We start from the raw sequence: 20,300 nt of genomic DNA on the forward strand, positions 1-20,300 counted from the left end.
ACAACAACAAAAAGTCTAAGGGCTATATTGTGGATTTATCTGCCTTTGTTGCTGCTTTGTTTCAGTTATGGAAAAACAGAGGGGTCTATTTAGCAATGTAGAATCCCACAACAAGCACTGTTTGTTCCACACCAGAAGGAATGATAAAGGGACTGTTTGGGAACATGCACATTGTATTTTGGGGGAAAGCCTTATTTCATGAACAAACTCATCCAGGAGTTGCTATAAGATTGTGGCTCCTTCTGCGTCCATACTTCTTGGGTCCTTCACACCAATTATGAAGTTGTTGGTTCTTCTGGCTCCATGAACTAGAGAGAGGACCTCAACTCTTTCCACATCTTGACCCTGGGCTCTCAAGTACTTCATATCTTCTTCAGGAAACTCACCTGACAGGGAATTTTAGAAGAGGCTATTTTCTATACAGCATCTTTTATGTCCCCCTCCTTTTCATGCATTAGAACCATTATGCTACACATTAAAGACCCCAACACAGGGGAGGGGTGATAAGTTTCCGACTAGTTCAACAACAAAAACCAAAAAAGCACGCCTAAGACGGAAGGAAATCAACCGTGAGGTATAATGAAAATGCAATATTTCATGAAAGTTACACGTTACAATACAAAATCCTAAGGACATACAGGAATAAAGACAGTGTACATATATATCAGATAAATTTTATCAAAGTCCAAAGGAAAACAGAGCAAAGTTGCCGAAATGATAGTTCGTCCAACTGCAATCAATAAACCTCCCAAATCCACGTGGCGAAAAATAAACGCGCTGTGGAACAAGAGGCAGGCGCTTGTGGAGCTGCTGCAAGGCAAGGGCTTGAGCTGCTGCGAGAAGGAGGGCAACGAGCGTCAGCCGGCCAAAAAATTCCTTTTTCTCATTTCAGACTGAGGGTCCTTCTTCAGGCCACCAATCTAGAAATTAATATCAGACAGTGATATCCCCGCTATACATACTGAAAAAAGCCCCAATTGGGGCTGAATTGCCCCAATATATTCCCAGAATGTGGATTTTAAAAATACACACAATGGAGCCATGTACCAGGTTTGTAGAAAATTAAAAGTAAAATCTAGCCCCAATTGGGGCTTTTTTCAGTATGTATAGCGGGGATATCACTGTCTGATATTAATTTCTAGATTGGTGGCCTGAAGAAGGACCCTCAGTCTGAAACGAGAAAAAGGAATTTTTTGGCCGGCTGACGCTCGTTGCCCTCCTTCTCGCAGCAGCTCAAGCCCTTGCCTTGCAGCAGCTCCACAAGCGCCTGCCTCTTGTTCCACAGCGCGTTTATTTTTCGCCACGTGGATTTGGGAGGTTTATTGATTGCAGTTGGACGAACTATCATTTCGGCAACTTTGCTCTGTTTTCCTTTGGACTTTGATAAAATTTATCTGATATATATGTACACTGTCTTTATTCTTGTATGTCCTTAGGATTTTGTATTGTAACGTGTAACTTTCATGAAATATTGCATTTTCATTATACCTCACGGTTGATTTTCTTTCCGTCTTAGGCGTGCTTTTTTGGTTTTTGTTGTTGACACATTAAAGACCAGCAGCTTCCTACCCTCCTGTTTGGGAACTGCAACGAACAGTGGAGAAAGGGGCAAATGTTCATAAGATTCCATACTCAATGGAGAGGGGAAGAAGGCACAGCCCATGCTGGTCATTATCAATCTATTCCCCCAAAATACGTGCCTTAGAAAAGTAACGTTCAATACTTAATTGCAAAGCAAATGTTTTGCAAGTGGAAGAAAGCAGGTTTCCCAATTATTTCTCAAGAGAAGGGAGGGGGCAGAGAAGAGCAAAGAATAATGAACTTTTAAGGAAGTAACACTGATCTTAGAGAAAATAAAGTTTTGCATATAGATCTTAACTGACTTCCAAAAAACGCTCTCTGCTCTTGAGATGGTAAGTTTCAATTCAGAGGATATCAAAGGAAATCCTTTTCCAGTCTGTCATCTCTCACATTCCACCATGCACAGAGCCTGCAAGCATTGCTCTCACCCCCAAAAAGCACTGGGTGCCTCATGAAGCCTGCAATGCCACCTAAGCTATGCCTTTCAGGAATTGACAAGTATCTGATAACAGAGTGGAGATGCTAAGCAGGGTCTACAGTGCCAGGGTGAAATCAGCAAGAAAGCTCCCATTTTCCCACTGGTAGAAGTAGAGATGGCGTGGTGAAAAAACTGGCTGGATCCAACCCATACTTAGGATCTACTCCCATGTCCAGATGAGAAAGATTACAGAGTAATCACAGGATTGTTACAAAAATTCTTCCCTTCTTTATGTGTAAAATAATATAAAAGCAGAAGAGAAACCCAAAATTGAAGTTCCACATTTCCCATACTTACTGTCAACTTCCAGGACATTAGGATGAAGCTGAGGATGAAGTCGGCCTAAGGAAAGGCTCTCACTCAGGTTCTTGTTGTATGTTAAAACATTTACTAATACCTGTTTTAAAAATAAACCCAGGTATTAACAGATTTGATAAATCATTTCTGCTGGTGGGGAGATGATCATGGCAGAAGGCAGAAGGCACACCCAGGATCCTCGTGTTGGAGGGCATGTCTGCACAGTGGCCTATGCATATGGTATACACACGCATGCACATGTGCTTGCATGTACTAAGTGCGTGCTCAGAGAAATGGGTACAGAGATCTTACAACAAGCACTTATAAGGGTAGACCGTTATGTGAAAATGCCATGCAACTTGTGGAGGTCAGGTGTGCTGAGGGGGCAGGGTCTGCTGCAGCAGTTTCCTGCACATGTACACTTTAAACATTTGGTTGCATGGAAGCCAGTGAACAGGCTGATAACAAGCACCTTGCCTCATATTGTGGCGGTGAAGCCTTTGATACTGGTTGGCTGAACTAATACGATAAATGCAAAATGCTTATGAACATTTCAACTCTTAAATTCCGAGAAGGAAGGAAAAGTAAAAGTTTTTGGTTTGGCAGGGATTAAAACGTCACATATACACTAGAAACAGGAATAGATTGGTAGGGTTGGCTAAGATCTAGGGCAGGATTTCAAGTGGTAAGAAAGCTAAAAGACAGGATGTCTGAAGGAAAGGTACAGAGAAGCAAGGCCCTAAGAAGAGCCAGACGGAAGGGTAGCTGAAGGAGAAAGTGGCTTGAGAAAAGAGCAAAGACAGAGAACAGAGGCAAGGAGGGACTAGTAACAGAAGGAACTTTGGGATGAAAAAGCATCCTGAGCTTATAGGTAAATGAGCTGAATGCTATGGGGAGATGAGAGAGTGCTGGACAGGTCCAAATGCCTAACAGACAGGGGCCAAAGTAAACATTACTTTGAATACCGAGGCTTCAAGGAAATAATACATGGTGTTGGAGAAAGGAGGTGCCAAGGAGAAGGTAGGACTAAGATACAAACTCACAGGGCCTAGGGCAGTGGTCCTTAACATTTTTGGGGTCACAGACCCCTTTGAGATGAAAGGTATGGACCCTCTCCCCAGAAAAAAATCATAACAATTGTATGTTACCTGACTGTGTACAGTAACATCCCATGCCACCCCACACTTGTTTGGAGTGAAACAATACCTTAATAATATAATTTGGCATTAAAAAAAATCCCCCCCGCAAAAATATATAGTCATCTGCACCCCCCCCCCCAACATATAAAGCTACAGCAGGATGATACCAACTTGCACCTCCTCCCCTATATATGGTGGGTAGAGAAGAATGAAGGGGGTCTGAAAACCTATGTCTAGGATAGGATGTCATTGGATCATCATCCAATGATGTCACTTCCAACACAACCTGGAAGCAACGGCATCAGATGGTGACAACAGGCACCCTCACACACCATTTCTCCAGCCTACCTCCTCCAGTCAATCTGCTTATGGTCAGTAGGCAGAGACATGGATTGCCAGGAGATTGTCTACCACAAGTGGGGACCTAGCAAGCCTAGGGCGGGGACCTACCAGATCAGTGTCATAGCATTTTTATTTCTGGTATGAACTGGAAATAACATTATAGTATCAGTGCAACACTCTAGGATTCAGAGTTTTGGGTGAATCCTAGAGCATCATGCCGATGCAATGACATCACTTCCAGTTCGAAACAGAAGTGACATGGTGGCATTGGCACAACACCAAACTGCCCTGTCAAGTGGCAGGGTGGAGAATGGAGGGTCCAGGCAGGAGTTCTCCCTCCCAGATCAAGTAAATGGAAACCCTAGGGCCTACTCATGTGTTTCCTAGTACTCATTTGATTCTTCCCCTAAACACTTCTGCTTTGCTTTACGTCAGTGGAGCAGGAAGCATCAGCTTTGGATCTAAAGAGAGTACCAGTTCAGAAATAAATGTATCTATCACTGTAAGATGTTTGGGAACTTTCAAACATTTTGTAATTGCCCCATATAGCAGCAATTTTGAAACCATTCCTGCCTTCCACAGCAGCCATTTGTGACTCAAAATTCTAACTATGCACATAGGCTTTATATGATTGGAGACCTCTGTGCTACTTCTTAGACGACATGCTACAGTGTTCAGAACTGACCTGTGTAATGCTGCTCAATGCTTTTTCTCCACCATTGGCTCCCAGACAAAGGTAAGTCCCACACATTCCTTCTGATGGCCGAACAACAGTGGGTAGTAAGAAAGACAAAGGTCTCTTACCAGGCTGAATAAAATTCCTCTGTAGGAAAAAGAAATTCACAAAACATTATTAAATACATTAGTGATTTTTTTACCCGCCAGGGGACTATCTTCCCTTTGATTAACTTCATGTTTCCAAGGCAATAAACATTCTTACCAGATTTCCAGATAATTGCTTTGAACATATCATTCAAAGCACCTACTTGGATAATATCATATCAAACATATCTAATAATCTTCTCTGCGGGAAAAGCAAGGCCATTAATTAATTACATACCGTACCCACTACAAACTGACTGAAGGGGCTTTCCAATTTAATTAATTTAATTTAATTTATTATATTTATATTCCGCCCTCCCTGCTTTCGCAGGCTCAGGGCGGATAACAAATACAAACATGTTTAAAAACATTTAAAAACATTAAATAATACATTTAAAAAACATTTAAAAACATTAAATATAACAATTCATGCTGCCCAGTGGTTCATACATGCCTCTGTGTTTGCATAGGGGTGATGGTTTAACCCCCCCTTCATGGGGGGGGGCGGGCACTGCCCGGCGTTAGCCATATGCCTGGCGGAATAGCTCTGTCTTACAGGCCCGGCGAAATGCAAGCAAATCTTGCCGGGCCCTTGTCTCGCAAGACAGAGCATTCCACCAGGTCGGGGCCAGGACTGAAAAGGCCCTGGCCCTGGTCGACGCCAGGTGGGCCTCCCTAGGGCCAGGGACACTTAAAAGATGTTTTCCGCCAGAGCGGAGAGTCCTCCGGGGCTCATATGGTGAGAGACGGTCCCTCAGATACGTCGGTCCCAGTCCGCGTAGGGCTTTGTAGGTTAACACCAAAACCTTGAACCTGATTCGGTACTCCACTGGCAGCCAATGCAGCTGGCGTAGCACCGGTGTAATATGCTCCCACACCGGTGCTCCAGCAATGACCCGCGCTGCTGCATTCTGTACCAGCTGTAACCGCCGGATCAGGCCCATGGGAAGCCCAGCGTAGAGCGCGTTACAGTAATCCAACCTAGAGGTGACCATTGCTTGGACCACTGTAGTCATGTCACGGGGAGACAAATAAGGGGCAAGCTGCCTGGCCTGCCGAAGATAATAAAAGGAAGACCTGGCAACTGCAGTGATCTGGTCCTCCATCTTCAAGGAGGAATCCAGAATCACCCCCAGGCTCCTAACCCTCGGGGCCAGTGTAAGTGCTGCCCCATCAAGTGTAGGAAGCTGGGGTCCCAAAGCCATCTCCCCACGACCCACATACAGGACCTCCGTCTTCGTGGGATTCAATTTCAGCCGACTTTGTCTCAACCAACCAGCCACAGCCTCAAAAGCACGCTCCAGGGCATCAGGGGCCGATCCAGGCTGCCCGTCCAACAACAGATAAAGCTGGGTGTCATCCGCGTATTGGTGACACCCAAGCCCGAAACTCCGCACCAGCTGGGCGAGGGGGCGCATATAGATATTAAATAATAATGGAGAGAGTATCGCTCCCTGTGGCACACCACAAACCAGTGGCCTACGAGATGACACCCTCTCCCCGAGCGCCACCCTCTGTCCCCGATCGTGGAGAAAGGAGACCAGCCACTGCAGTGCTGTCCCCTGAATCCCCACATCGGCAAGGCGGTGGGTCAAAAGCTCATGATCGACCGTATCAAACGCTGCTGACAGATCCAGCAAAATCAGCAGTGCTGATCCGCCCTGATCCAGATGTCTGCGGAGATCGTCTGTGAGGGCGACCAACAATGTCTCGACCCCATGTCCCGGGCGGAAACCAGACTGGAAGGGGTCTAGGGCTGAGGTCTCCTTCAGGAAATTCTGCAGTTGCTTCTCTGCCGCCCGCTCAATCACCTTCCCCAAAAACGGAAGGTTGGAAACTGGTCGGTAATTGAGCAGGTCAGCAGGATCTAATGATGATTTCTTCAGAAGAGGCCGTACCACAGCTTCCTTCAGCGCCTTGGGAAAAACCCCAGAGCTCAAGGACAGGTTTATAATCGCCTCCAAGGAATTCCGAAACCCGTCAACACTGGCTTTCACCAGCCATGACGGGCACGGGTCCAAGGGGCACGTGGTAGGCCGTACCACCTGCAGAATCCTGTCCACCTCTTCCCCGAAAAGAGGGCTGAAATGATCTAATATGGGTCCCGAAGACGGCCAAGGGGCCTCTAGTTCATTTACTGTATCAACTGTGGCTGGTAAGTCGCGGCGGAGAAGCAAGATCTTATCAGTAAAAAAGCTCGCAAAAGCCTCACAGCTTATCTCCAAATTCAACTTTTGATGGTCTCCACCTAATTGGGAGACCAATGAACGGACCACATTAAATAATTTAGCTGGGCGAGAGCTAGCTGATGCGATGGAAGCTGCATAATACTCTTTCTTCACAGCTTTCACCGCCATCTCATAGGACTTCATAAACAGCCTATAAGATGTTCTTGCTTCCTCGTCCCGAGATCGCCGCCACACGCGTTCAAGTCGTCTTAGCTCCCGTTTCTGTTGCCGCAGCTCCTCCGTATACCAAGGAGCCCGGCGATTCCGGCAGCGAAGAGGACGACGGGGGGCGATTTCATCGATGGCCTCAGAGAGCCGGACTTGCCAGCCGGACTTGCCAGCCGGACTTGCCAGCAAGCTAAGCACTCGGTCTTAAGGACAAACTCATCATTACTCAGGAAATTTGTGATCCGATCTTTTAATGTATTTTTACTCAGGGCTTTTTTTCAGCAGGAGTGCGGTGGAACAGAGTTCCGGCACCTCTTAAAAGTGGTCACATGGCCGGTGGCCCTGCCCCCTGATCTCCAGACAGATTGGCGCAGAGGCCAATCTAAACTCCCCTCTGTCTGGAGATCAGGGGACGGGGCCACCGGCCATGTGACCATTTTCACCGAGGGCAATTTAAACTTTAAAAAACTCCCCCCTTGTTCCAGCTGACCCAAAGTGTCATTGTGCGGTCTTGAGTTCCACCACCTCTTTTCCCAGAAAAAAAGTCCTGTTTTCACTTCTAAAAAGGAGTCACATTTGGGAGGGAGGTGGTATAGCTACAGATCATGGAGTTGGGGAGCAGTGTTTAAGCCTTTCCTACACACTGTTTCCTGACAGAAATAGCTCCCCTTCAACTTCTATTAGCCATGGAAGGGGGAAAATACAGATGTTTCACTAGATTTTTTTCCTTAATGGGATTATAGTACCTGCAGCAGAGAGAGGGATTTCTACCAGGAATTGCACAGGGGAAAGAATTACATCCTCCTTTTACAAGCTGTTTTTAAGGTAAAAAGAATGCATCACATATTACATGTGGCTTGGTCCCTGAGTGTGTATAAGTGCTGTCAAGTCACAATCAACTTATGATGACCCCAGCAAGGGGCTTTCATAGCAAGTGCAAAACAGAGGTGGTTTGCCATTGCCACCTTCTGCAGAATCTTCCTTGGTGGTAGCTCATCCAAGTACTGACCCTGCTTAGCTTCTGAGATTTGACAAGATCAGGTTATACCATGCCACCTTCCCTCCCTGGCTTGGTCCTTAGAATCCCTTTAAGGTGTGTAAAACAATTTTGTGTGCAGAGAATAGTATCATTTATTTAGAGTAAATGGTTGCACCATCTCAACATTCAAGGTGTATGGTGTACTTTTCTATCTCAAATGTACAAGTTGGGAGACTGCTTGTTCCAAAATGACCCCATGTCAAAACCTACATGCTTTTGGAAAGCTTACACAGCAAGAACCCCACTCCACAGTGATACTGTCGTGTGAAAGAGCATGTCAATGTACATGCTGTCTTAAACACTCATTCACCCAGTTCAGCAGTGTCTTCCAGGCAGGTGCATGGGTGTGCAGGGAGGCTTTTGGTGCACACAAATTTTTTATATCTTGTAAAGACTTTCATATGCCATACAAAGGATGAGCAGGTCCATTAGCACAAAGGGATAAGTAGCTGGAAAGTTTAGTGTCAGTTAATTTCCAGCACCAAATCATGAGTCCTATGGGACTTCATGACTTCAAATTATTTGAAACCAAAGCCATCATTAAAAGAAGAGTCTCCCAAAACATCCTTATCTGCCTTTATTATTTTGTACTACTCTTGAGGACTTCATTAAATGAGATGTGGAAGGTCCATGACTGGGTTTCCTGACATCTTCACTGTTCTCAGAAAGCAGCCACTGGGTGACCCACTTCAGATCAGGGATGTGGCAATCATGGGCTTAACCCTTCCTCTCCATGTCATTTCCCCAGGAAAACCAAGTGCCTCCAAGCTGACTAAAGCCTGGGTAGGGAAAATAGATGGCCGTTTGTTTTTCCATGCTAGGTTTTAAAGCATCAAGGGAAATTTTATTTCTTTGAGGGAAATGGTGCAATAGAGAGTGTTAAACATCCATAAACCCCTGTCCCAACATCATGGCTCCAATCTAAATAAGCTCCTGCCCCATGACTGCATTTTGAGAAAATTGAAGAGATCAGACTAAGCAGACCGAATCTTGGATTAAGCCATCATATACAGTTATTCCTCCTTCCATTATATGAGCCAGATTATAAAGTATTACCAAGGTATGGTTCCCTGTGCTATTCACCCAAGAAAAATCCAACATCTGGCTGTTCAAAAGGATTCCAGAAGAGGTCATTATTCCACTTCCGAATGGCCGGTTCAAGGAACTAAAGAGAAAAACAAAGTAAGCTTGTGAGAAACTAAACCCACCAACTGATTCGTCTGTCACTTTAAGCCTCCTAGTTCTGCTCCATATATTCTCTAATACGTTTTTCTTTTGCTCAATATCCTCAGAAGGCAATTGAATAAGGGCAATCTAGCAGCACCTGATACAGTCAACCATGATATTTTGGTGGATTGACTGCAATCACTGTTTGGGATAAAAAGGGTCTGCTCTCTACTGGTGGTTCTTGCTCTCAGGAAACAAAGAGTTATGGGGCAGAGTCAGCTAGTTGAGACCTGATGTGTGGGGCACCACAAAGATCCATTTTATCCACAATACACTTTAATCTCTTGTAAGACCTTTGGCTGAGATCATCAGGAGTTTTGAAGTGGGTTGTCACCCACTATGCTGATGACACCCAGCTTTAGATCTCATTATCCAAGCCCCAGAAGGCTGCTGTGAACATCCTAAGCCAGTGTCTTGAGGCTGATGTTGACTTGTAAGCAAACAGAAGCTTAATCCGGACAAGATGGGGGTGATTCTGGTTGGGAAGGGAGAATGTTTAGCTGGCGTTGATTGGCCAGACTTAGAGGGATCAAGCTTTCCATAGCAGAACAAGTTAAGAGCTTGGGGGTGCCCCTGGACCCTGCCTTGTTAATGGATAAGCAGGTTGGTGCTATTGCTAGGAGTGCCTTTCTTGCATCAAGTTCAAAAACTGGCTCCTTATCTAGACTTTGCTGACTTGGCTATTGCTGATCCATGCTACACTAACCTCCAGATTGGACTGTTTTAATGTGCTCTTTGTTGGGGTTGCCTTTGAAAACATCTCCGTCAGGTCTCCTCTGACCAGCCCAGTGATGCTGACTCAGAGTGCTCAGAGTAAGAGCCTGAGGGGCCAAGGCCAGGGAACCTGGAGGACAAGAGGGATCAGGGAGGGCCTGACAATGAAGAGGCACCTGCTGACCATGCTCCAGCAGTGCCAGAGGCCACCCTGTCAAGAGAGAACTTGCCACAGGCTCTGAGATAGCCACCAGGCCTCTGCTGGGCAGGACATGAACCTGGGCCCATAGCCCCTCAGGACCTGCTCCCACTTCACAAGAGCAGCAGTGGGGAAGGCCTGGGGTGAGGTAGTGCAAAGGAGGCAGTTGCCAAAGAGCAATAATTCTGAGAGCAATAATTCCTCGTAGGCTCTTGGCCAGAGCATAGCACAGCCTAGGGTGGTTAACCTCCAAGTGGGGCCTGGAGATATCCCAAAATTACAACTGATCTCCAGACTACAGAGATCAGTTTCTCTGGAGAAAATGGCTGCTTTAGAGAGAGGATTCTATGGCATTATGCCCTGCTGAGGCCCCTCCTAGGGTTGCCAGTCCCTTGCTCCCACCCTCCACTCCCACTTAGCTGGCTGGCAGGGGGAAAGGCGGGGGAATGTACCAGCTGGTGCATGCTCCTGGGTGGCACAGCACACTCCTGTGCTCTGTAGTGGGCCAATTTTGGCCCCAAACGAGGCTGTGGAATGTGGGAGCACTGCTGGGAGGGCCCCGAAGAGCTTCTGTGCTTCACAGTGGGCCAATTTAGGCCCCAAATGGGCCTTATTCAGCCCCAAATGGGCCGAAGTCATCCCACTGTGGAGCGTGGGAGTGCTCCCAGGGGTGGTATGAGGCTCTGCGCAATGACGTCACTTCCCAGAAGTGATATCATTGCACAGCCCTCGAGCATGCATGCGAACACATCTGCAAAGGTGAGTGCCAGGTCTTCCACCTCCCGCCCGGAGGGGGAGGGGACCTGTCTAGGCCTTCCCCTTTCCAAACCATGCTGTCTCCAGGCTCTACCTCCAAATCTCCAGGAATTTCCAAATCTGTAGTTGGCAACTCTGGAACAGCCTCAGGAGTTTCAGCACCTAAAAGCAGGGCAGCTGTGCCCAGTTACCTCCCAGTCTACTTAAGGCAAGGCCTGGGGGGGACTGCCTTGCTGAATCAACTGGTCTGCAAGGTGCAAGCCCAGGGCTCCAAGCTTCTAGTTCCTTGCCTCCAGTTCCAAGCACCTTGCCTCCAGCCCCAGTCAATGCTCCCAAGTCTCACTAGCCAGGCCTGAGGCCCTACTCCAGGGAAGTCTCAGCCAGGCCTAACTACAGAGCACAGGACAGTCTTGGAAACTTCAGTTGGCACAAAATGTGGCAGCAAGGCTCCCCTCTAGATCTGATCTTTCAGTGGAAGGCTGTTCCTATGTGGGGAGGGAATAAAACTGCAGGAATGGCCTGCAATCCTTTCCTTTGTTGATCCACCCACTGTTTACTGCTCTTTATTTTTAAATGATTTTATATTGTGTTTCATTTCCTTGGTAATTGAGTTTCGATACCATTGGAAGTGACCTTGAAAACTTTTTTTCATTGAGGTTTAAATATATTGAATTACAAAATAAATATGACATGTACCTTCACATCTTCTTTGACCTTCATACATTGAAATCTTTGAGTCAATCATGAGTCTGCCAGGAACCACTGAGCCCTAACTCCAACTGCCTAATGGAGATCTAAGATAGTATTTTGCATAAGGCACTGGGCAGTAATGGCTACTGATGACCATAGTTAACAGTCTGTGGGTAAATCGGTCCTGTCTATGACACACTGTACTTAAAAATAGAGACCCACCTTTGATCTTGCACACAGAGAAAGTAAACTATCTTACCTTACAATTGCAACAATGTAGTCATCAGGTCCCATAACAAGGACCTGGCTAGCAGAGGGACCACTTTCTATGGAGAAATGTGGGACGTGATGATCAGGGGGAGAAGACTGGGAATCGTTAATCAGTTGACGTAGCAAGTTTGCAGTTGATTGACTGCATCAAGAAGAGACAGAAGAAAGAATGGTGCATTTTAAAAACAGGAATGCCCAAGTCCAGTCATACAGCTTATTCACAAGCCTTATGGTTATCATATGGCAAACAAGAAGAGGTCTGGGTCTTCATTCTAATAGAAGAAACAAAATGGCCATGGCCAAGCAGGTTAAGAAGCACTGGTAGAAAAAATCAAAGAGAAAATTGGGAGCGAAAGGAAAATTGTATTTGGGACACCAGCAACAAAGTCTTTAAAAACACTTGGAAAATGTCAGTCTTGTACTTCTTAATGATTAGGAGAGAAGAACAGGGATGGCTGTTTAGAAGTAGAAAGTTCTATATTAAGGGACCCTGAATGGTGGAGCAAAGACCTGAATGACCTCTGATTTCCAATGTAATTCCAGTCCAACTCTTGGTGGTGTTTGGGCTATGGGAACATAATGGATCTTGAATATAATGAAGTGGCAAACTAGAATGTGGACCAAAAAGCCTGAAGGAAGAAACTATATTTTGTTCTTAATCTGTACAATACCTAACACAATATTAACAAGAAAACAACTCAATAATAACAGCTATTCTGCTGTACAGACTCTCACCTACAATTACTCTTAGCCTACATCCAACAATCTCTTCTCCTTGACAGTACTCCCACATGTCAGTCTAATAACTAGTATTCTATTAACCACTGGTTACTAATAAACATTTTATTAGTACTTTGTTACACATAAACAGATTCCAGACAGGTAGTGAAAGATTCTGGGAGTCACCTGATAGCATTAACACTGCTCTCTGTGGTGGTGGGGGGGGGGGGCATTGCTCCACAGAAGAGCATCTGCTTGGCATGCAAAAGGTCCCAGGTTCATTATTTGGTATCTCTAGTTAAAAGGATCTTGTAGTAGGCGATGTGAGAGACCTCTGTCTAAGACCCTGGAGAGCAATTGCCAGTCTGACACTGCTGACTTTAATAGACCAATGGTCTGATTCAGTATAAGGCAGCTTCATCCTACTACATAAAAGGCAAGCCATATTGGTGACAACTCACTTTTTATCCCCGTGCAAGCACACTCTCAGCCCCCTCCATGGGGATAAAAAGTGAGTTGTTGGCAACAAGACTTGTCTCGGAGGGAAAGCTTGACGTGGCGGCACAGCCCTCTGGAGGCCTTGAGGAGGCCGGTGTGGTGGTGGGAAGGCCTGGAGCAGCAGTTCAGCCACTGCTGGGCCTTGGGAGGGCTGCACTGCCACACCAGGCCTCCCTGCCATCTGCACCAGGCCTATGAGGGTTGTGGAGGCATCAGGGAGGCCCAGCACAATGGGGTAGCTCTCCCAAGCCCTGCAGCAGCCACAGAGGTGGTGGGGAGACCTGGTGCAGTGGTGTGGCCCTCCCAGGGCCCTGCAGCAGGGGCCCACCAAATCAGTTTTTAATGCCCATTGTATTTTTCCACACAATGGGCTCTGTTGCAAGTGTATTTATATTATAGTTAGCTAATATTCCCACATTTCATTTGCAGATCTGAAAGTGTTTTTCAAGAGCACTTTTGAGAAATTTTACCATCTTATTTGTCTTTAGAAGCTTGGCAATATTAGGTTATGCAGTTTTGATCCACATATTACACTGATCAGACATTGTTCAAGAGCATCTCTATTAAAAACTTTCTTGAGGAAGGTTAACTGGCAGCTTGCAGCATGGTTCCAGTCTATGGAATCATTTTATCTCACCCCTCTGCCCCCACCTGGAATGACTCATAATTGCATTTGTAATGAAAAGATTAGTTGCTAAGGGTATCTCCTACGCATTTTGTTGTATTGCTATTTCATATGCATTCTAGAAAAGAAAAGTGTCATTGCCAGTCTATCTCTTCAAGGGATCTTTCAGGATACTTCAGATCCAATTTCAAAGCAACGACTAAAACTTTTATACAGCTTGACCAACAATGAATGGATCAGACATTTCCAACTCCAACACTATTCCCTGGCGAATAGACTGACCCTTGAGAATACAGAAGTTGGCCTGGCAGTCTCGGAACTAAGTGGTGAAAAGGATGCACACATTAACATGATTTAAGTACTTTTATTTATTGTTATAATTTAGACTTACCTCATCATTTCTTCTGCAATATGAGAGACGGACGCATCATAGAAAGGATCCCCCAAACTGCTAGCAAGAGCCAGCACTATTTTTAATGTCTACATTAAACAGAAAGGAAATACAAATGACAATATGAAGGTTCAGCTAAAGTTATGGATTTAATTATATGAAATGACAACTTATTTAATGTCACTGGATCCCAAGATAGTACTTCCATTTTATTTTAAGTGTTCAATTGATGAGATGGACTTACTTGGAACTAATTATTAATCCCTCAGCAAGTAAAATATGTATTGTGGCTAATTAGAAAAAAAAAAAAAAGAAGCACCTTCAGTGCTTAATAGAATCTGGAAACTGCACAGAGATTAAGATATTGTGTTAGATGTCAGGCTATGACTCAGAATTACATAGACTACTTTGATGAAAAGTGGTCACTGTTTATTATTTATTGAAAACATTTATATTCTTCCTTTCTGTCAATAGCATCTGAGGCAATTTATAATTTAATGAGTGAACAGACAAAAAAGTAAGGAGTTTAACTCTCAGGCTATAAGTTGCCTTCACAGGGGTTGATGGAATGAGCTATCTCGCCTTCCCTTCAGAGCACAAGCTTTGAAGACAGGAGAGGGACTGCCTCAGCTGGTTTCCCTCAGGACCTTGATGGTTCCTTCAGGAGATGGGGGTGTGAATGTTATGTTTTGAAACAATGGAGCATGGCTGCAATTATTTTCTGCCCTCTCCTTTTTCTCTCACAGAGGAGGAAGAGGGGTGATTTTTTTATTCTCCCTCCATGTGGCTGTGGGATTCAAATTTGTCAATTTGAATCCCACAGCCTCCATAATCAGCATTTTAGAGGTTTCAGGAAACTGCTGGGGGAGGGAAAAGAGCAGGGAAAAGAATCACATCCTCTCATTGTGCGCTGCAAACCAAAATGACAAATAAAAATGGAGAAAACAAGGAAAATATGAAGTTGGCCCACACAGCCTCCCTTTCTGTTACAGAAGTGAGAGGCATTTCCTCCCATGGCACTTGTTTTATGTCTAACCTTCCTTTATGTCTAACCTTATGTCTAGCCTTCCAACTTTCTTGCATAATCTACTACATTATTAGGGGTGCTTAACATCTCAAAAGGGTCTGTGATGCCACAACGATGCATGTGTGGAGGCCACTGTGTATTCCATCTTATGTGTGTTCACACAACAAAACAGCTGACAGTCTACATGAAGGATATTTCTCTGTAGAAAAAAATTAAATGAAAAAAAAAAGTCCTTTACCAGACTTTTAAAAATGTAGTTGCTCAAACTTGCCGTATTTTTTGTTGGGTTTTAATCTGTAAAATTACCTTGTGAGTTCTTTTTTGATTGAAAGGCAGTATTAAAGTATTATAAATAATATTAAAATAATACGATATGCAATGTAGATTTTTCTGAATTAGCCAAGGGCTGTATGAATATGTGTATAAATCATTTCACTTCTGCAAAGATATATGGAGCAAGGCTGTCAAAAGGTGGAGCTCGGGGTACAAAATTGTGAGGACCCATGTTGCCCTGGGGGTTAGGAGAACTGGGCAAGGTGCTGTTGAGCGATAAAAGCAGTATATCTGTTCCATTAAAACATCTTGGGTGTGTGCTTCCAAATGTGAGTGGGAAACCAGAGGGTAACTTTGGCTGGGGGCCCACTGTGACTCTCCATAGCACTAATGGGGAAACCCTTCAGCCTGGCCAGTGTTGTTTCCACAAGAATGTTTATGTTTGTTTGTTTGTTTGTTTATGTTATTTATAGTACATCTTTCTCACTGAGACTCAAGGTGGATTACCTAATGTGAAATTAGTACAGTCAATATTAAGGACATTTCAATAAACAATGCCATAAAGTAAGTAAATGCATGTTTACAAAGACAAAACATTAGCAAAATCCAATACAGAGTTGAAGAAATGCTGAAACAGAGCATAAACAATTCTAGGACTGACATTTGACAACACAGAACTACCTAGTAGAATAATACTTAAAGCACAGGTAGTATAAGAACACATATTTAAAGCAACAGATAAGATGTAAGGCAACATAGTGGTGAAATCTATGGTCCCTAATTTGTTAGTGAAGCTTATCTTTGAGACTCCCCTTCCTACAATACAGCCCTCCTATCTGAGTAAAAAAGCCCTTTTGAATAATTAAGTTTTGCATTGTTTGCAGAAAGCCAGGAGAGTGGGGACTCTCCTGACTAGAGATGGGCACGAACAGCAATACGAACTAAAAAACCCTACGAACAGCCCAATCTGCTGTTTGCAAACAAGCTGTTCGTGAGGCCCCATTCTAACCGAACAGGTGGTCGTTGCCAGACAGTCTGGCACCTGCAAGCAATTCCCTTGGCAACTTAGGCAGGGATTGCCTGAACTCTGTCTGAACTCCTGCTGTTGCCCTAGAAACCCCAATCTAAGCCCAATTTAGCTTGATAGGCAGGTCTTCCTTCCAAGTGTGGACTGGAGCTCCAAATTTGTTACAAGAGGAAAAGACCAGGGGGGAGGGGGGCTCCCAGCTCTGGCTTTCAGGGGGAGAGAGCTGCTGTTAGTCAGACAGGGTGAGTGCATTGGAGCTTGAATTTTCTTTGTGTGTGGTGGAATAGGGATCTACCCCTTCAGGTTCCAGGGTTGCTGTCAGGCTCTGGGGCCAAGCTATTATTTATTATTGGTACATTTCCTCCTGCCTGCTCAGGTAGGGTTTCTGGGAGTGGTGTGGTAGGGATCTTGATGGCTTGAGGAGAGCCTGCTGGCCCCCATGAACAACAAACATATTCATGGACAGGATAATGTTCGTCAATGTTCGTTGTTCGTGGATGGCAACGAACAACGAACACCATGGTTGTTGTGGGTTTTCCGGGCTGTATTGCCGTGGTCTTGGCATTGTAGTTCCTGACGTTTCGCCAGCAGCTGTGGCTGGCATCTTCAGAGGTGTAGCACCAAAAGACAGAGATCTCTCAGTGTCACCTCTGAAGATGCCAGCCACAGCTGCTGGCGAAACGTCAGGAACTACAATGCCAAGACCACGGCAATACAGCCCGGAAAACCCACAACAACCATCGTTCTCCGGCCGTGAATGCCTTCGACAATACAATGAACACCATGTTTGTTTTTCTTTTCTGTTCGTGCCCAGGCCATATCTACTCCTGACCTCTTCAGGCAGGCTGTTCCACAGGGCAGCGGCCACCACAGAGAATGCATGTGTACAAGCAGTTCTTGCTTTTGCCCATATGCAGGGTGGTACCTGCAGGAGACCCTGGTCAATGAATGAAGCTGCTATTGGGGAACATAGGGAGAGAGGCAGCACCCTAGGTATGCTGGACCAAGGCCGTGAAGAGCTTTGTATGCCACAGCCAATACTAATTCTAATTTGTTACTAACTATATTTCCAACTATGTGTCAGATAAATAGCTATAACCAAGTTTGCTAACGATAAAAGGCTATGAGGGGCTTTTTGAAGCCTTATAGAAGGTTAGATTAGGAGTACTAGTAATAAACAGTATAAGAAATATGCCATAAGGAGGTGTTTTAGCCTATATATGTTTGCTAAAATAGGATTGACAAGTCATTCATGGTACAGGAGGAAAAGATAAATGAGAAGATGACAAAGAAAGAGTTCATATAATTTGTTCCTCCAAAAATTGAAAACCATACCATCTCAGAGTAAAGGTATTTTAGTGCAGATATTTACCATGAATGACTTGAATGCAGCTATATCATTTATATCATTTTTATATTTTAATATATTATTTGTTTAACTACATTTATACTCAGCCCTTCTACCAGAGGCAACTTACAAAAATGTAAAATACATCTTGAAATATATTGTTATTCCTCATTAAATATAAGGAGTAGTTCATCAAAGTGCTAATAGAAATGTATGCAAATTGATGAGCATACTGAATGCTGAATCTACATGTGAGGCTTTCCAGAATATTTATTATTATTTATTTTTTATATATTAGATTGTTAGTCCACCCTCCCCACCGGGTGGGCTCAGGGCAGAGCACAACATTTTAATTTACATAAAAACACATAAAAGCAGATAAAACGTTACAATAAAATTTAAAACACTACATACAATAAAAACTTCTCCTCAGATGGCGATGGAAGAGTTACTTCATTTCAGACATGGCCCATATATTCATATCTATAGATATTATATAGGGTGGTGGACAGATCTTTTCAAGTCAAGTCAAGTATGGCCAGCGGGGGCCCAGCCTAGCCTCCGCCATATGCCTGGTGGAACATCTCTATCTTACAGGCCCGGCAGAAGGAGAATAAATGTTAATTAATTCATTTATGAAAATATTTGTACCCTGCTGTTCCTCTCAAAAGGGGGCATGAAGTGGCTCCCAGAAGCAGCAATTATAGATACTAATTACAACAAACGGTTAGAAAGGCCAATCTAAGTGGATGCTGTAATATTTTCCTTTTAGCGTATTACTAGTTGAATAACTCCAATTTCAGTTCCAGCCTATAGGAACACATAACCCACAACTGAGGAAGTGTCATCATACAACTCCCATTTCAGGGAACTGTGAATGAGCAATCAAGGCTAAACTATAAGCTACAGTGGAAATCCATGACCAAATCTCCATATAATTTTTGAAAAAATTAAAAGCAGACATGAGAAAAAGGCAATTGTCAGCACATAATTCTGATTTTGATGGGGGCTGCAGCACTAGAAGGATTCGACCTTTCCCCATCTCAGCCCCTGCACTGTTTCCTTAACATTTCCCCCCTTCCTGGAAGCTACATTAGCCCCATAGAAGGGGAAAGACAGACGTTCCTCTTGTATCTGTATTTTTTTTCCATTATTGGGGTTAACAGTAGCTCAGGGAAGAGAATTTCTGTCAAGGAAATGGAACAAAAGATGAACCCACCTCCTAGCACTACAACCTCAATCTAAATTGGAGCTCTTGGCAGCTATTTTTTATGTTAAAGAAAACTTTTGGAGAACCCCTTGTTTTATATTAAAGAAAACGTTGAGCGTCCACCTGTAAAATGTGGCTCAGATCTAGGGGGGCAAATTCCAGGTGGGGACCGGAGATGTCCCAGAATTACAACTGCTGTCCAGACTACAGAGATCAGTTTCTCTGGAGAAATTGGCTGTTTAGAAAAGGGATTCTATGGCATCATGTCCCACTGAGGTCCTTTCTTATCCCAAACCCTGCCCTCCCCAAGTTCTATTCCCAATTCTCCAGGAACGTCCCAATCCAGAGTTGGCAACCCTACTTGGGCCTCAGTTGCTACCATTTAAAGACACTCCCTCCCTGGATAAACATCACTAAATTCTCTGTAAGAATAACTGAGAACAGAAGGCCCAGTTGCAACATTACCAAAAGCAAGACACACTGATAGGGGTGTCTTACCTCTGCCATCCAGTGGAGGATGTTTTCTCTGGCTACCTGGCTGGTGATATTGAAACCTTCAAGAATGTTGAGAGCTGTGATCAGTGCAGGGCCTACATGTGGAGGTGATGGACTGAGAACAAGATGACCTGTTAAGGCACAACAACAAAAAGAAAGCTGCAGAAAAGCTAGTTTCCCCCCAACTTTTAGCCACAACCTAAGGAAATATGGAACTAGGTTGGTGAGTCCAAGGGGGCTTTAGAATTGTAGCACCATTCTGCTGCCATTCTACAGCTTGGAAACTAGTTACAAGAAGTGCCATTTCAAAAGCAGTTTGTGATATGATAAAGGAATCCTTTGTTCAAAGGGTGAAAAAGCTGAAACTACCACCAGGTTAATCCAAGTTTTTTGCAAAAGCCAAAGCAGCTTATGGGATCCCTCCTTTAAAAAAGAAAAGAAAAACCTCCTGGCTAGATAGTAAAGAGTCCAGGAGCACCTTTAAGACTAACCACTTATTAAGACTAAAGTTTATTGTAGCATAAGCTTTTGAGAGCCACAGCTCTCTTCATCAGATGCATGAAAGAGAGAGACAAAGAGAGCTGTGGCTCTCGAAAGCTTATGCTACAATAAAGTTGGTTAGTCTTAAAGGTGCTACTGGACTCTTTGCTATTTTGCTACTACAGACTAACACAGCCAACTCCTCTGGATCTCCTGGCTAGAGAGTCTCCAACTTGACAATTACGGATGTGGTGAT

General features: G+C 44.3%; 1 protein-coding gene across 1 annotated transcript in view; it reads right to left on the bottom strand.

Moving 5' to 3' along the window:
• Positions 1-222: 222 nt before the first annotated feature.
• The window catches only part of GGT7 (gamma-glutamyltransferase 7), a 50,852-nt gene continuing 30,774 nt past the window's right edge, over positions 223-20,300 (bottom strand). Inside the window, exons 9-15 of the mRNA XM_054980844.1 lie at positions 19,568-19,695; positions 14,185-14,273; positions 11,940-12,092; positions 9,151-9,259; positions 4,523-4,660; positions 2,357-2,456; positions 223-386 (exon numbers count right to left, since the gene is read on the bottom strand). Of these exons, the coding sequence (XP_054836819.1) occupies positions 223-386; positions 2,357-2,456; positions 4,523-4,660; positions 9,151-9,259; positions 11,940-12,092; positions 14,185-14,273; positions 19,568-19,695 (881 nt within the window). The remainder of the gene's footprint in view (positions 387-2,356; positions 2,457-4,522; positions 4,661-9,150; positions 9,260-11,939; positions 12,093-14,184; positions 14,274-19,567; positions 19,696-20,300) is intronic.

The sequence above is a fragment of the Eublepharis macularius genome, chromosome 5, assembly GCF_028583425.1.
Source record: "Eublepharis macularius isolate TG4126 chromosome 5, MPM_Emac_v1.0, whole genome shotgun sequence".
In the NCBI taxonomy this organism is placed as follows: Eukaryota; Metazoa; Chordata; class Lepidosauria; order Squamata; family Eublepharidae; genus Eublepharis; species Eublepharis macularius.